The sequence below is a fragment of the Mobula birostris genome, chromosome 10, assembly GCF_030028105.1.
Source record: "Mobula birostris isolate sMobBir1 chromosome 10, sMobBir1.hap1, whole genome shotgun sequence".
In the NCBI taxonomy this organism is placed as follows: domain Eukaryota; kingdom Metazoa; phylum Chordata; class Chondrichthyes; order Myliobatiformes; family Myliobatidae; genus Mobula; species Mobula birostris.
Window position 1 is genome coordinate 131796229 of NC_092379.1, and position 18672 is coordinate 131814900.

At 44.8% G+C, this 18672-nt stretch overlaps 1 protein-coding gene across 1 annotated transcript in view; it reads left to right on the plus strand.

Annotated features, from left to right (window-relative positions):
- mtm1 (myotubularin 1) overlaps positions 1 to 18672 on the plus strand; it is a 154167-nt gene that overhangs the window by 41092 nt on the left and 94403 nt on the right. The window contains exon 4 of the mRNA XM_072271003.1: positions 116 to 210. Coding sequence (XP_072127104.1) covers positions 116 to 210 — 95 coding nt within the window. The remainder of the gene's footprint in view (positions 1 to 115; positions 211 to 18672) is intronic.

The following is an 18672-nucleotide window of genomic DNA, read 5'->3' on the forward strand; positions in this document are numbered from 1 at the left end:
GCAGTTATGTTTTGAAATGGTCATATTTCTCACACATGTTAAGACTTTTTATAAACTGTTTTGAAAGTGCTGGTTCCTAATAGCTAATGTGAGTTATTATTTCCTTGTTTCTTAGAAAAGGAAGTGATATACATTTGTCACTTTAATGGGCCTAAAAAGGGGGTGGTACATATTACAAACTACAGGCTTTACTTTAAGAGTGTTGAAACGGTAAGTTTATTTTTATTTTCATTTATTATAGAGAATCTTTAGTTCTATTATATTTCATTGTGTCAAGTGTGAGTGAGGAAATCCCTACCTCTATGTCAAGGGCTGTTGGCTTCCTTGATGCCATTTTTGTGTAACTTGTTTACTCAAAACCGCTTTTGTTACATATGCATGATCAAGAATGACAATGGAGTTGTGTGATTAAAAGGTTTTAGGGACTCGTGTTAGTAATGGTACATGCTGGGTAAGATATAATTTGAAAGCAATGAACTGGGCCTGCTGAGCTGAAAACTTGTGCACTCAAAAGCTGGCGCTCAAAAAAGGGTGCTCCCTCACATAGCAGGCCAGATCGATTCACTGTGTTATCATATGGCCACATGCGCACTCACCATATTCTCACAATCAATCTGATAGGGTACACAGTTCTGTGAAAATCATCTTCATGGCTACCTCTTGAAAACTCAGAATCCTACTTAATTCTAGCAACTTTGCCCCATAGCCACTTGCCACTTTGAAGTGTAACTTTAATCATGTCTTGAATACAGTTTACGTAAAAGAGAAAGATATCTTTTTGCTTCCACCCATCCTTTACCATCCTGAAGACTTGCCTACATGCTAAGTTAGATACTGATGGTTCCTGCAGTCTTAAAATGATTCATGCATGTATTTTTTTCCTGGGCATTGAACATTGGAAGGGTATCTGACTGTGGAAAATGTATCATCTACATGAAATGCTGTACCAGGAAAGCAGCATCCAACACCAGGGACCCCCACCACCAAGGACATGCTCTCTTTTCACCTCTGCCATCAGGAAGAAGGTACAAGAGCTTCAGGACTCGCACCACCAGGTTCAAGAACAGTTGCTAACCCTCGACTATCAGGCCCTTGAACCAAGAAGCAGTATGCATTTTATAATGTTTATAAAGAGTTGAGTATTGATGCTTTAGGGAAGCATTTTCCTTTTTCTTTTCTCCAGCTGAGATTTGATGTGAGTTTTTTTTTCAACAGTGGCTTTCTCTTTGCCATTCTCCCATAAAGCTGTGACTGGTGAAGCACCCAGGCAACAGCTGTATGTGCAATCTCTCCCCTTTCAGCCGCTGAAGCTTGTAACTCCTCCAGAGTTGTCATCGGTCTCTTGGTGGCCTCCCTCACTAGTCCCCTTCTTGTATGGTCATTCAGTTTTTGAGGACGGCCTACGATAGGCAGATTTACAGCTGTGTCCTATTCTTTCCATTTCTTGGTGATTGACTTAACTCTGTTCCAAAGGATATTCAGTGACTTGGAAGCTTTCTTTTATCCATCTCCTGACTTGCACTTTTCAACAACCTTTTCGCTGAGGTGCTTGGAGTGTAGTTTTGCCAGGATACTGACTCACCAGCAGTTGGACATTCTAGATGGAGGTGTATTTTTACTACAGTCAATTGAAACATCTTGACTGCACATAGGTGATCTCCATTTAACTAATCATGTGACTTCTATAACCAATTGGCTGCACCAGTGATAATTTGATGTGTCATTAAAGTGGGTGAATACTTATGCAATCAATTATTTTGTGTTTTATATTTAATTAATTTAGATTTTTCACTTTGACACAAAAGTGTCCTTTTCTGTTGATCAGTGTCAAAAAAAGCCAAATTAAATCTACTGCATTTCAGTGTTGTAAAACAATAAAACATGAAAATTTCTGGGGTGGGGGGGGGGGATAATTTTTATAGGCACTGTATGCATCTTTGCTGTCCAGATTTTGTAGGGTTGCTTGAAGAGGCAATGAAATGGCATCTGCTGCGGATCTGTTGTGCTGCTAGGCAAATTGGAGAGGATCCAAGTTGCTCCTTCGGCAGGGGTTGATATTTTTCATTACCAACCTCTCAAAACGCATCATCATTGTGGATGCAAGTTCTACTGGACGATAGTCATTGAGCCAGGTTACCACATTCTTCTTGGGCACTGGTATAATTGAAGCCTGCTTGAAGCAGGTGGGTACCTCAGTCTGCCGAAGCGAGAGGTTAATGATACCGGTGAACACACCAGCTGGTTGATCAGCACAAGTCTTTATTACTCGGCTAGGTACCCCGAATGGGAGGATGCTTTCCATGGGTTCACCCTCCTGAAGAATGCTTTCAATTTGGCCTCAGACTGAAATCACAGGGGCATTGGGGGTTGAGGGAGTTTGTGAAGCTTCATCCATGTTTTGACAGTCAAAGCGAGAATAGAAGGCATTGAGCTCATCTGGGAATGAAATTTTTTGTCATCTATGTCACTTGGTTTCACTTTAAGATTCAAGCCCTGCCACAGCTGTGAAATATCCTTCAGTGATTCAAGTTTGGTCTGGAATTGCTACTTCGCCTGTGAAATGACTTTCCAAAGGTCCTACCTGGCCCTCTTGTATCTTGGTTGCTGGACCTGAATGCCACTAATTTGGCCCTCAGCAGGTTGCACTCTCATGGTTCATCCACGGCTTCTGGTTGGGGAAGACTAAATGATTTTGTGGGGACATATTCATCTGTGATTGCTTTTATAAAGTCTGTGACAATCGTAGTATATTTATGCAGATAATCTGAGTCCATCCTCTCAAAGCAGTCCTGTAGCTATTCCACTGTCTCTCATGACCACCTCTTTGTTGTCAATCTCAGGAGCTTTGCTCTGCCTGTATGCAGGTAGGAGAAAGACTGCCAAGTGATCAAATTTCTCTAAATGCGGTCTGGGCATGGAATGGAAAGCATTCCTTATTATTGTGTAGCAGTGGTCTCGTGTATTGGGACCCCTGGTGCTGCAGGTTATATCCTGATGATAATTGGCCAGAAATTTCTTCAAACCACCCTGATTGAAGTCTCTGACTATGATTTGAAATGCCTCGGGGTGGACTGTTTCTTGTTTGGTGATGACAGCATTCAGAATCTCGAGTGCCTGATTAGTGTCGGCTTTGGGGAGTATGTAAACTGTGGTCAGGATCACAGAGAAGAACTGTCTTGGTAAGTAGAATGGTCAACACTTAATATTAGATATTCCGTGTCAGTTAAACATCAAATGAACATTTCATTTGTAATCTTCCATGCAAGGAACTTGTATTGGAACAATTGCTGCAGCTGCCCCTACACGACCTCCCTCGCTATCATTCAGGGCCCCAAAGGGTTCTTCCTGGTGAGGCAACACTTCACCTGTGAGTCTGTTGTGGTCATATACTGTGCTGTGTGCTCCCATAGTGGCCTCCTGTATATTGGTGAGACCCAATGTAGATTGGGAGACTGTTTTGCCGAGGATCTGCACCCCGTCTGCCAGAAGAGGTGGGATCTCTCAGTGGCCACCCATTTTAATTCCACTTCCCATTCTGATTCTGAAATGTCAGTCCATGGCCTCCTCTGCTGTTGCAATGAGGCCACACTCAGGTTGGAGGAACAACACTTTATATTCTGCCTGGGTAGCATCCTACCTGATGCCATGAACAGTAATTTCTCGAATTTCAGGTAATGCCCCCTCTCTTCACCATTCCCCATCCCCGTTTTCCTCTCTCACTTTATCTCTTTTCCAGCCCATTGCCTCCCTCTTGTGTCTTCCCCCCCCCACTTCTCTTTCTTCCATGACCTTCTATCCTCTCCTATTAGATTTCCCCCCTTCTCCAGCCTTGTATCTCTTTCACCAATCAACTTCCTAGCTCTTTACTTCATATCTCCCCCTCCCGGTTCCACTTATCATCTTGTGTTTCTCCCTGCCCTCCACCCACCTTTTAACTCTACTCACCTTTTTTACTCCAGTCCTGCTGAATGTTCTCGGCCCAGTACTCTTTTCCATAGATGCTGCCTGGCCTGCTGAGTTCCTCCAGCATTTTGTGTGCGTTGCCTTAAGTTTTCAGCATCTGCAGATTTTCTCTTTATTTACGTTTTTGTTCATATATCAATACATCATTTTGCTCTAATTGTGTTTTCTGGGTTTATTTATTGCCACATTGTCAACTGCAAAGTTGTGCTTAGCCAAACAAGATGGGGCCAAAGATCAGAATACTCCAGATCAGGGGTTCCCAACAGACCTTTTGCTTAATCGTATTGGTCCATGGCTTTAAAAAGTTTGGGAACTTCTGCTGTAGATGCTGGAAACCTGTGATAAAGAACAGAAAATACATCATCTGCAGTAAGAAAAAGTTGATGTTTTAGATCAAAGTCTTGTAATCAGATAGATATTTTAATTTGGAGAGAAAGGAGGAGGACGATGAGAACAAAGAGTTTAGTGACGTATCTGTGATGGGGTGCAGTCCACAAGTTACTGAATAGCAAAATGTTTGTAGTGCCAGCTGAGAGTAGTTGTGAAGCCTTGTTAATCTCACATGATTTCTCTGAGAGAAATGTAAATAGCACAATGTGAATGAAAGCAGAGGAGGAGTTGAAAAAATAAAAATGCTAGAACTGTAAGATGTTCATCTGAGAGCGGAATCACTACAAATGCTGAAAACCGGAAGCAAACGTAGAATGCTGGGAATGCTCAACAGACCTTCAATCTGAAACGTTAACCCTGTTATTCTTTCCCTAGATACTGCCTGATAAGCTGAACAGTGTTTTCTACTTCTATATACATTTTAAGGATTATGTTATATGGTAGTTAGGCAGCAGTATTCTTCCACCCACTGTACTGAAGAAGGGCCTCAATCCAAAAGGTCGACTGTCCTTGGAGATGCCTCCTGATTTGATTGAGTTCTTCTAGCTCCTTTGTGTGTTGCTGCTGGCAGTAACATCTTTTGACTTTGCCAATAGAATTACTAATTATGGCCCATAGATCACACTAACACTGGAATTTGAGAGCTCTCATCCAAATCTGGTTTTGCAGGGTTATTCGAATTCTGGTTTCAAGTGGTGCAAGTGGTTCCGTTTATTAACAGAGAATGTACACAGTATGCAACCTGAAATACTTATGTAACCCTTGGTTCTGCTAGTGGCTTAATCTAGAGGATGATAGTCCCCTGGCCTGGCCAAATTTAAGAAATCTCTCTTGGGTGGATGCTGTGCGATGTGTGCCCTGTTGCAAACCAGTACCACGCAATAACAAACAGTACATAATATGCGATTAAATGATTGAGCTTTATAATTCTTAATTTGACTATATGGTTAGTAAAGAAACAAAGAAAAAGGGCCCGTTCTCATGAAACAGTCTAATGCACAAATGTTGGAGCTCACAGTGTCGTCCATTTGTTCCTGTCGTCGTCCTCCCAGAGTAGCTGATCATCGGACCCTCGGACCCTCTCTCCTCAGTCCATTCCGTCCAGTGGTCTGCCAAGTCTCTCCACTTCCGTCCTCTCTTTTCATCTCTCCCTGACAAAAGACTGCGAAATCCCTGCTTCCAGACATACAAGAAAATATAACATAGAAACATAGAAAATAGGTGCCTTTTTGAGCCTGCACTGCCATTCAGTATGATCATGGCTGATCATCCAACTCAGAACCCTGTACCTGCCTTCTCTCCATACCCCCGATCCCCTTAGCCACAAGGGCCATATCTAACTCCCTCTGAACTGGCCTCAACTATTTCCTGTGGCAGAGAATTCCACAGATTCACCACTCTCTGTGTGAAGAAATTTTTCCTCATCTCGGTCCTAAAAGGCTTCTCCTTTATCCTTAAACTGTGACCCCTCGTTCTGGACTTCCCCAACATCGGGAACAATCTTCCTGCATCTAGCCTGTCCAATCCCTTTAGAATTTTATACGTTTCAATAAGATCCCCCCTCAATCTTCTAAATTCCAGCGAGTATAAGCCTAGTCAATCCAGTCTTTCATCATATGAAAGTCCTGCCATCCCAGGAATCAATCTGGTGAACCTTCTTTGTACTCCCTCTATGGCAAGAATGTCTTTCCTCAGATTAGGGGACCAAAACTGCACACAATACTCCAGGTGTGGTCTCACCAAGGCCTTGTACAACTGCAGTAGAACCTCCCTGCTCCTGTACTCGATTCCTCTTGCTATGAATGCCAGCATACCATTTGCCTTTTTCACCGCCTGCTGTACCTGCATGCTCACTTTCAATGACTGGTGTACAATGACACCCAGGTCTCGTTGCACCTCCCCTTTTCTTAATTGGACACCATTTGGATAATAATCTGTTTTCCTGTTCTTGCCACCAAAGTGGATAACCTCACATTTATCCACATTAAATTGCATCTGCCATGAATTTGCCCACTCACCTAACCTATCCAAGTCACCCTGCAGACTCTTAGCATCCTCTTCACAGCTAACGCTGCCACCCAGCTTTGTGTCATCCGCAAACTTGGAGATGCCGCATTTAATTCTCTCGTCTAAATCATTAATATATATTATAAACAACTGGGGTCCCAGCACTGAGCCTTGTGGTACCCCACTAGTCACTGCCTGCCATTCTAAAGAGGTCCCGTTTATTCTCACTCTTTGCTTCTTGTCTGCCAACTAATTCTCTATCCACATCGATACCATAACCCCCAATACCGTGTGCACACTAATCTCCTGTGTGGGATCTTGTCAAAAGCCTTTTGAAAATCCAAATATACCACATCCACTGGTTCTCCCCTATCCACTCTACTAGTTACGCCCTCAAAAAATTCTGAGATTCGTCGGACATGATTTTCCTTTCACAAATCCATGCTGACCTTGTCCGATGATTTCATCGCTTTCCAAATGTGCTGTTATCACATCTTTGATAACTGACTCCAGCATTTTCCTCACCACCAATGTCAGGCTAACTGATCTATAATTCCCCGGTTTCTCTCTCATTCCTTTTTTTAACAAGTGGGGTTACATTAGCCACCCTCCAATCCTCAGGAACTAATCCAGAATCTAAAGAGTTTTGAAAAATTATCACTAATGCACCCACTATTTCTTGGGCTACTTCCTTAAGCACTCTGGGATGCAGACCATCTGGCCCTGGGGATTTATCTGCCTTTAATCCCTTCAATCTACCTAACACCACTTCCTGACTAACATGTATTTCCCTCAGTTTCTTCATTTCACTAGACCCTCAGTCCCCTACTATTTCCGGAAGATTATTTATGTCCTCAGTGAACCAAAGTATTTATTCAATTGGTCTGCCATGTCCTTGTTCCCCATGATCAATCCACCTGTTTCTGACTGTAAGGGACCTACATTTATCTTAACCAATCTTTTTCTTTTCACATATCTATAAAAGCTTTTACAGTCAGTTTTGATGTTCCCTGCCAGCTTTCTCTCATAATCTTTTTTCCCTTTCCTAATTAAGCCCTTTGTCCTCCTCTGCTGGACTCCCACTCACTGGCTAACATACCCCTGTTATCTCTAGTCATAATCCAAACATTGCTGCTACAGAGAAACCATTACCTTAGCCTTAGCAGTGAAACATTACAGAGAGGCCATTACATTACAGCGTGTTACACTTGCCCTCCACCCACCAAATTTAGTCAGGTTCTCATGACATTGAGATAATTTACCAACCCCTTCTGCAGAACACCAAGTCCAATCCAGGTGCATAAGGCAGTGACATAGCTCCCCAAAACGGTAGGGGTCACACTCTGTTCCCCTGGCGCTATATAGGCCAGCCTATCTGGTGGTCTCCTAATTCTCTGAGACCTCTGCGCCCCTCACCTACTGCTTCAAGTTCAGACACTACTGGGGATACTTCCGGTCTACCTGGCGAGGCCGTCCCTGACCTATCACTCATGCCCACCTGCAACCCGGAGTCCTCTGTCCAGTGGCCAATCCCCGCTTCTTCCCCTGCAGAGTCTTGCTGCAACCCAGGCTGTGTCCCCCCCCCCCGACTTCACCTGACTCAGCGGGCCGGGAGTCTCTTCCTCAATCAATGGGGAGTTAGCGAAAGGTGGCATATACCACATATCCAGGTCCTCATCCTCCGAATCAGTACCCGCTAGGGTGGGGGCTGGCCTAACCTCAGCTGCTGTGGGCCCTGCAGTCACCCTGCGTTTCCACAGAGTGCTCTTACTGGGTGTAGGCTCCAAGTCGGGCTCTGGGTCTACCTGCACCTCTTGTTCCAGGAGCAGCAGGTGGTTCTGATGGAGAATCTTGACAGGTCCATTCCCATCCTCTGGTTTCACCCGGAAAACTGGTAGGTTTGGCATCTGACTCTCGACCACATAGGGCGTAGCCGCCCAGTGGTCAGCCAACTTATGCTTTCCAGGAAGACCTAAATTCCTTATGAGGACTTGGTGTCCTGGCAGGAGTTAGGAGAACCTCACCTTTTGATTATACCTCCTCTTATTTCCTTGCCTCTGCTTGGCCGCTGCGACCCCAGCTAATTCATAAGCTCTTTTCAGCTCTCTTCTCATATCAGGGACATACTTCAGATAAGTCTTTGGGGGATGGGGGGAGTTACCCTCATCAGTCCCAAAACAAAGGTCAATGGGCAACCTCGCCTTGTGCCCAAACATCAGATAATATGGCGAGTACCCAGTAGCTTCATTTCATGTACAGTTGTAACTGTGAACCAAATGCCCAATATGTTGACTCCACTTGCTCTTGCTGATCTCTAGGGTCCTGAGCTTGTCTAGCAAGGTCTGATTAAACCTCCCTGCGGGTGGATAGGGCATAGTCCTCGACTTCTTGACTCCAAGCATGCCCAGTAACTCATGGATGAGTATGCTCTTGAAATCCTGTCCCTGATCACTGTGTATCTAGCTGGGAAGGCCATAATAGATGAAGTACTTCTTCCATAACACTTTTGCCACTGTAGACGCCCTCTGGTCCTTGGTAAGGAAAAATCTGAGCATATCTGGTGTAGTGGTCCGTGATGACTAAGACATTTGCCGTATTGCTGGCAGTGGGTTCTATTGAAAGGAAATCTATATACACCAGGTCCAGAGGCAAATGGGACAAGAGAACTGCCCGCGTAGGCACTGTCTTCTGCCGTATGCATCGAATGCACAACTTGCAGTATTCTTCGACCTCTGATTTCATCCGGGGACAATAAAACCAGTCTCTGAGCAATCCATAGGTCTTTTCCACCCCCAAATGTCAGATTCATCATGAAGTGACTTCAACGCAATCCTCTGATACTTCTCCGGCAGAACCAGCTGGCAACACCGAGGTCAGTCTGCGGGTGATGTGACCCGGTATAAGATAGGGTTCTTCAACTCCAACCAAGGCTATTCTCGCAGTAATGGAGGTATCAACGCGTGCTTCGTCTTCTCTGTCTGGACCATGTCTCCCTTTTGGACCGCTGCTCAAATGATACCAATGCCCGGATCATCTCGCTGAGCAGCAGCTACTTCCCCAGAACGCAATTCCGGCAGCTGATTTGTCTTCAGAGCAGTCAGGTTACAGTAAACTTGGGGAATGGCGTCATCAGAAGCTCCCAATTGATCCACCGTTCGATGCTGCCCCTCCTTTCCCTTTGCCTTCATGGGATGGCAAACTGACACATGGCCTTCACCCCTGGGGCAGGAACATTCCCCCACTCTTCATCCCTGACCAGTCCCTCATGTGCCCGTCGGGACAAAGCATCAGCATCAATGTTCATGCTTCCCAGCTGGTACTTCAGGCTGAAATCATAGACAGACAACACTGCCAACCACTGATGGCCTGTGGCATCCAGTTCTGCCAAGGTCAGGATGTAAGTTAGGGGGTTGTTGTCCATCCTCACCTCAAACTTGGCCCTGTAGAGGTAGTCACTTGGCTTTTCCACCACTGCCCATTTCAACGCCAGAAATTCCAACTTGTGCGTGGGATAGTTTTTCTCAGAGGGCAACAGACTCTGGCTGACAAACACAATGGATCTCAACCTGGTGTCCTGATCCTGATACAGGATGCCCCCTAGACCCTCTCGGCTGGCATCCTTGTGCAGTACGTATGGTAATTGGGGGTCTGCTAAGGCCAGCACTGGCACCTGGGTCAGCAGCTCCTTCAGCAACTGAAAGGCCTCCTCACATTTTGCATCCCACCTCATTCCAAAGGCCTCCAACAGGCTAAGATACTCTCCACCCTCCTGTCCATTTTGCCCCCTCCCTTTCTTCCCCAAGGGAGGGTAACTGCACAGAAGCTGATTCAACGGGTGACTCACTTTCGCGTAGCCTTTCACAAACCTCCAATAGTAACCACAGAACCCGAGGAACGAGCGTAGAGCACTCACAGTCTGTGGTCTTGGCCAAGTGTTAACCACCTCTGTCTTAGCCGGATTTGTAGCTACTCCATTCCGTGAGACTATGTGCCCAAAAAAGCTAACAGATGTTTGGCAGAACTGGCACTTGTCCAGGGAAGGTTTTAACCCTTCAGCTTTCAGGTGGCCCAGCACCTTAAGTAGCCTCGCTTCATGTTCTTCCAAGGTGGATCCAAATACCATGAGATCATCCAGATATACCAATACCTCAAGCAAGTTGATATATCCCACCGTCTTCTCCATGACCTGCTGGAAGGTTGCAGGAGCTTCCGAGATACCCTGGGGCATCCTTTCGAACTGGAAAAATTCCAGGGGACACATAGATGCCGTCTTCTCTTTGTCGGCCTCATTCATGGGAATCTGGTAATATCCGCTCCAAGTCCAGCACACTGAACCACTTTGCACCACTCAGGCAGGCCAGAGCGTCTTCAATCCTTGGGACAGTATACTAGTTAGGGAAGGTGTGCCTGCTCAAAGTCCTATAGTCCACCCACATCCGTATCTTCACATTCTTCTTTTGGGCCACTACGAATGGGGACGCAGAGGGGCTTTGGGACTCTGTGATGATCCCAGCTTCCTTCAACTTACACAAATGCTGCCGAACGTCCTCCAGCTCTGCAGGGGCCAGTCGCCGTGACTGCACTCTGAACAGGGTGTCCTCGGTCACCCGGATAGTGTGACAAGTGCTCTTGGAACAACCCACATCAAACTGGTCAGTGGAAAAGACACCTTCCAGCTTCAACATCTTCTCCAACCTCCTCTTCTAACCTGCAGGAAACGGAGAGTCCCCGAAGTTGAATGACTCAGTGGTCAACTTTCCCCCTTTTTCCAATAGCTTCTCCCTGGCTTGTCCCACAGGGACCCTTGACATTACTGTCACCGAGAACAAATGCACTTGAAGGAGACCTCCCTCTTCGTGGTGTTCCTGACAATCACTTCTATCCTGCTCGCCTGTACCACCGAGGGCTTCTGCAATTTGGGCCTCACCAGTACCCCAGCAGGAAATCACGGCTCCCCCTTGTGGTCTTCCAGAACGTCCACTAAGAGGGCCTCGCCCTCAGGCACTCCGGGAATTTTGGGGGTCCCCGTCACTCTCGCTACTTCCCTGGGCCATACCACCATTGGCCTTGACTGGGTGAACCACATGTCCCTCGTCTAAATTCAGTATCCAGCCTAATGCAGCCACGTACTTCCTCAAAAGCAGCTCTAAACACCAGGTGCACGGACAATGCTTCCAGAAGGCTTTCACCGGCTGCCTTCTTGCAGGCCCCCATGAGCCGCCTCACAAGAGGGGTGTTGGTTCCCACCAGAATTGAAATGCCGCCCTTCTCAACAGGGTCCGGACAAACCAGCACTAATGTATCAAGGACCTCAGACACTTCCACATCGGCCTCCGAGAACTCCAACTTCACTGACAAATAACCGTCGTACGGATAATCACCAGCACTAAGCCCCTAGATCTCCAATGCCCTGAATGGTGTCAATGGTAAATGCTTCAGATCCCGCTTGTAAAACGAACGGTACAGCAACGTGACCTGCGTCCTAGTGTCGAGTATGACTTTAGCATAAATACCTTCTATCTGTAGCGACACACTGGAGCATGGTCCCACTAAGCCTTCAGGAATTGGGCCTTTTGCTTTCAGGGGTTCTTTGGTACATTGCGGGAAAGTGTTCCCCCAGAGACACTAGGCCATTCCCTCACTGGGTCTCCTCTAAGTTTTCCCAATGACTCTCTGTGCTTAGGTACCCGGGGACTCTCTCTCCTTCTGGTGTGACACCTGCTGCCAGCAGTCTTCCACGTTGTCTGTCCCTTTAGGGGATCTGCACCCGCCCCATCAGTTCCATCATAGGGAGGGGTCACATCTGCTGATAACAGCGGAAACATCTCTGTTCTCAACTCTCTTCTACCGCTCCCCGGGGCAGGCTGTCCATGGTCACTTCACCACAGGGGACCACTACTGAGGACTGTACCCTGCTGACGGAGCCCTCTTGCGCCTCCGACGCATTCTCCTCTTCCTGTACCTCTCTGATCAGCTCAAGAAAAAATGGAGGGGCGGGGGGGCACATCTTACGAGACTGTTGGAGACCCCAGGCAATCAGATCATGGGAGTGGGTGCCCTTCGCTATCCTGTCCATTCTTAACCTATCCACCTCAGTTGCCTGAATGACCCCTCTGCACTGCAAGCAATTTAGCTGCCTCTCTAGCCGAAAAATAAAAGCAGAAGGCTTCTTCCCCTTCTCCTGACGCATGCTCTGAAACCCCACAATGAACTCCATTGAGTTTCCTGTCGGGCCAAAAGCATTGTTCAGTGCTTGCATATAATTGACAGCTGTCGCTATAGGATACCGTAACCTAACGGCTCTCATGTCAGTGGCCCGCCCATTCAAACTTTCAACCAATCTCTTGTCACTTTACATCATCAGAGCACTGCCACTCTAACAATTGAAAGGTCTGCTCCGTCCAAGTCTCATACTCCTCTTCCCCTTTAGGAGTGGGTTTAATTCCAGAGAATAGGTGGAGCCTACCGTAGCTGGGACTTTGAACCTCGACATTTTTCCATTTATTCGTCAGAGAGGTAAGGGTGGATACTAACTCAGAATTCTCACTCTTCACTGGGGGACGTGGACTAATTAGACATTCCAAATCCGACCACTCCTTCCCCTCACTCCTCAGAAATGATAGAACCCTGTCTTTGAAATCTCCGGCCCCAGCTACCGCTAGATCAGTGCTGACCTGCATTAAAACAAGAGCTGCGCCTGCCATTTTATCAAACCTCTGCCCACAATCGCAGCTTTAACAGTAATTAACAGGCGAATTAACAGTTAATCCGAAGTACAGATATCTATTCCGCTGGTTCAATACTCAGGGTAATCACACGGCATCCAACGGAATGAATCCCAAACATAGTCCCCCCCCCCCCCATTGTAACCCTCGGTTCGGATAGTGGCTTAATCTAGGGGATGATTGCCCCCTGGCCCAGCCAAACTTAAGAAATCTCGTTTGGGTGGATGCTATGCAATGTGTCACCTGTTAGAAATCATTACTACGATATAACAAATATGTGATTAAATGATTGAGCTGTATAATTCTTAATTTGACTGTATGGTTAGTAAAGAAACAAAAAACAGAAAAGGGCCCACTCATGAAACACTTTTATGTGCAAACGCTGGAGCTCAGACCCTTGCTCCTCAGTCCACTCTGTCCAGTGGTCTAGCAGTTCTCTCCGTTCGCATCCTCTCTCTTTATCTCTTCCTGACAAAAGACCGCAAAATCCCTGCCCCCAGACAAACAAGAAAGAACAGCATCCTGCTCATTGGCTAACATGCCCCGTTATCACTAGTCATAACCCAAACATTGTTGCTACAGAGAAACCATTACCTTAGCCTTAGCAGTGAAACATTACAGAGAGGCCATTACATTACAGTGAAACCTTACAGCGTGTTACACTTGTGTACACAGGCATCCGTGAAAAACAGTAGAACCCCAAAAGAATGGTTGACAGAAAAATTTTAGAACTACAAAGTCCCCTCCTGCCCCCTCGCACAAGCATCGACCTCCACCCTCACCCCCCGCACTAGTTTCATCAAAAAAGCGTCGGCGCCCACCTCTCACTTAGCAACACTCAGAGAGACCGTGATTGTAAGAATAAGAATGTATTCACTTGCAGATTTTATCACTTTTAGCTAAGCTGGTTAGGACCATTATACTCACAATCAAAATCTCTTGGTAGATTTATGTTGTTGATTTGAATCTTATCTCATCCCACGATTACACATCCATTATAATGGTTTGGCATTGGCATTGTAATAATTGGCCTTTATTGAATATTTGAATATCATGTAATTTTTATCATGGTGTCACTTATATGTAGATCTTGTTTTTATTTGGTAATATAGCCAAGAAATCCCACTGAGATGACTTTAACTGTTAGTCTTATGGTAATTCTGGTGTCAAACCTGTGTACCTAAACTCCACTCGTAGCCTTCACCCTAACCGATATCTTGCTGCTGTGGTGCGGTTTTTTTTCAACTTTAAAAAATGTCCTGCAGAGACAGTTTCTGGTACAGTATGGCATTCCATTCATCAATTTGACATTTGAACAGTGTGTTTTATTTTCTTGCGGCATTGCACTTCACAGTAGGCGTGTTGTTAATCTCTGGGTACTGAAATTTAAACTACTGTAAAGTGTAAGAAAGTCTGTTTAAATCAGATTGTATTGTAGTAAAATGCCAGTATATTATTATTAAGCTCTTACCACTGCAGCTACTGATGCAGAAGTGAGTGCAGGGGAACATTTTTTCGATTCAGAAACTGGTGATCAAGAAAGTTACAAGAGATTCAGGTATGATCTGTGGAAAGCCATCTCACAGTTGAAGTAGCAGTTCCAAGCTAAATAAGGGTTCAATAAAGGATGCTCAGCAGTGTGGCAGGACTTGAATGCTATCATCTCTTATAAAGTGAAAAAGCAATATAGGTGACAACAGAGCTTCACTTCCAGATGAACTCAATGTCTTCTATTCTAGCTTTGACCATCAAAACATGGGGGAATCATCTCAAATTCCCACAGTCCCTGATGATCCTATAATTTCAGTCCCTGAGACTGATGTGTAAGCATCCTTCAGGAGAGTAAGGCACAGGGAAAACATCCGGTACAGGTGTGATGCCTGACTGGAGTGTTCACTGAGATCTTTAACCTCTCGCTTTGGCAGTTTGAGATACCACCTGCTTCAAGGAGGCTTCACTATATCAGTGCCTAAGAAGAACATGTTAGACTGCCTCAATGACTATCGTCCAGTAGCACTTAACATCCACAATGATGAAGTGTTTTGAGAGGTTGATGACGAAACATATCAACTCCTGCCTGAGAAGTGATTTGGATCTGCTCCAATTTGCATATCGGCACAACTGGTGCACAGCAGATGCTATCTCAATGCTCTTCATTCAACCCTGCAACATCTGGACATCAAAAATGAATACATCAGGATTCTCTTTATTGACTATAGCTCAGCATTCAATACTATCATCCCCTCAAAACTAATCAACAAGCTGCAAGACCCTGCTATCAGTACCTCCTTGTGCAATTGGATCTTCAATTTCCTCACCTGTCAGTTCAGACTGGCAACAACATCTCCACAATCTCTGTCAGCACAGGTGCATCACAAGGCTGTGTGCTTGGCCTCCTGCTCTACTCGTTTTACACTTATGACTTTGTGACTAAGCACAGCTCTAATGCCATATTTAATTTTGCTGATGACACCATTGTTAGTTGAATTAAAGGTGGTGATGAATCAGCATATAGGAAAGAGATTGAAAAGCTGGCTGAGTGGTGCCACAACAGCAACCTCTCACTCAATGTCAGCAAGATGAAAGAGCTGATTATTTACTTCAGGAGGAGGAAACTAGAGGTCCTCATTAGGCAGTCAGAGGTAGAGAGAGTCAGCAACTTTAAATGCCTTGGTATTATCAATTCAAGAACCTCTCCTGGGCACAGCGTGTAAATGCAATTACGAAGAAAGCATGGCAGCACCTCTACTTCCTTGGGAGTTTGTGAAGATTCTGCATGACATTTAAAACTTGACAAACTTCTATATCTACAGCACGCACCAAATGCTCGAGGAACTCAGCAGGCCAGGCAGCATCAATGGAATAGAGTACAGTTGACGTTTCAGGCGAAGGCCTTTCATCAGGACTCCAGGCCTGTCCTGGACTGGCCTGCTGAGTTCCTCCAGCATTTTGTGTGTGTTGCTTGGATTTCCAGCATCTGCAAAGTTTCTCTTGTTTGTGATTAAACTTCTATCTATGTCTGGTGGAGAAGATCTTGATTCATTGCATCATGGCCTGGTGTGAAAACACTAATGCCCTTGAGTGGAAAATCCTACAAGAAGTAGTGGATACAACCCAATCCATCACGGGAAAATCCCTCCCCACCATTGAGCACACCTACACAGAGCTTTGTTGCAGCATCCATCATCAGGGACCCCACCACCCAGGAAATACTCTCACTGTTGCCATCAAGAAGGTGGTACGGGAGCCTCAAGACTGACATCACCAGTACAGGAACTGTTATTACCCCTCAACCATCAGGCTCTTGAAGCAGAGAGGATAACTTCACTTGTCCCATTATTGAAATATTCCCACAACCTATGAACTTGCTTTCAAGGACTCTTCATCTCATGTTCTTGATACTTACTGTTTGTTTATTTTTGTATTTGCATAGTTGTACACCCAGTGGACTTTCATTGATTCTATTATGGTTATTGAATTATTGAATATGCCCACAAGTAAACAAATCTTGGGTTGTATATAGTGACATATGTGTACCTTGATAATTTACTTTGAACTTTGAAAAGGACCGGCGAGGTTATTTTTCAGCAAATTTATGGGTTATTTTAGAAACTGTATTTCATTCAGTAATATCAGATTAATAAGTGATAATTGGGACTAAGGTCACTATGTCCAGAAATTGAAATGGTCTTGGTGAACCTGGGAAATGTTCACCAATGGAAACCTTAGATTCGTTTAAGCTGTGTTGTGTGGCCCTTGTTGAAATGATACTATTTCATTTGCTGTAAAGCTGACTGAGTTTAATGTTGCAAGAGCTTAATGGTGTTTTAATTTATTCTATTGTTACCATAAATTGGAGAAAAATTCCGTTTCATTCCTTGTGAGTTAATCTGGGTCTTGAAAATTCCATAAATGACGTGCAGCTTTGAGACTTGGTCCTATTCTGGAATGTTATTTTTTTGTGTAATTGTGAATTTGAAAAACTTTTGTGTCGCATCTGGAGTGTTACATACAGTTCTGATCACCCAATGATGTTGAGGCTTTGTAGAGGTGTAGAAGAGGTTTACCAGGGATGCTGCCTGGATCAGAGGGCAAGGGCTATAACGAGAGGTTGGAAGAACTTAGGTTGTTTTCTTTGAAGTAGCAGAGGCTGAGGAGAGATCTGATAGAGGTTTATAAGATTTTGAGGTGCATAGATAGAGTAGATAGACAGTATCTTTTTCCCTGGATTCTAATGTCTAACACCAGAAGACATGCATTTAATGTGAGAGTGGGTAATTTCAAAGGAGATGAATTAGTTGTTTACACAGACTGATGGGTGCCTGAAATATATTGCCTGGGGTGGTGATAGAGATACAATAAAGATTTAAAGTACATATATTATCAAGGTATGTAGGCAGTATACAATCCTGAAATTTGTCTTCCCACAGACAGCCACACAACAAAAAAGAACCATGGAGCCAACCCATTCAAAAAAAACCATCAAATTTCAACCTCCCACACCCCCCCACCAAGCGCAAAAAAAAACCCATACTAACAGCAACACAGAATATAGACAGCTTAGTGTTCATTATCTGCAGGCTGCCCCGATTCAAAAATATCTCAAAAGCAGGAAAAAGAGTGACCAGACTTAGAACTAGAAATCAGAACACATCAAAAACCTGAATTGGAGTCCAAATCTACAATCCGCGTCAATTAAACCTTGCTCCAGCACCATCCATCGACTTTTAAGAAACCATAAGACACAGAAGCAGAATTAGGCCATTTGGTCCGTCGAGTCTACTCCACCATTCAATCATGACTGATCCTTTTTTCCCTGTCCTTTTCTCTGTAGCTTCTGATGCCTTGTCCAATTAAGAACCTATTAAGCTCTGCCTTAAATACCCCCAACAACCTGGTCTCCACAGCTGCCTGTGGTAACAAGTTCACCACCCTTTGGCTGAAGAAATTTCTCTGTATCTTTGTGTTAAATGGACATCCCTCTGTCCTGAGGCTGTGCCCTCTTGTCCTAGACTCCCCCACCATGGGAAACATTGTTTCCCCATCTACTCTGTCTAAGCCTTTCAACATTCGAAAGGTTCAATGAGATTCCCCCCCCCATCCTTCTAAATTCTAGTGGATAGATCCAAAGCTATCAAACGTTCCTTGTATGATAACCCTTTCATTCCTGGAATCATCCTTGTGAAACGTTTAGTTAGGCACATGAATATGAGGAAAATGGAAGAATATGGACATTGTGTAGGCAGAGGGGATTAGTTTAGTTGATCATTTGATTACTAATTTAATTGGTTCAGCACAACAGTGTGGGGTGTAGGACCTGTTCAGAATCAGAAATAGGTTTAATATCACTGGCATACAGTATGTCGTGAAATTTGTTTTGCGGCAATAAGAAAGAAAAACAAAATTACAATAAATAGATAAAATTAAATAAGTAATGTAAAGAAGAGGAGGGGAAAAAATCTGTGAGATAGTCAAAAACGAGAGAATCTGCAGATGCTGGAAATCCAAGTAACACACACAAAATGTTGGAGGGGCTCAACAGGCCAGACAGCATCTATGAAAAAAAGTACAGTTGATATTTCGGGCC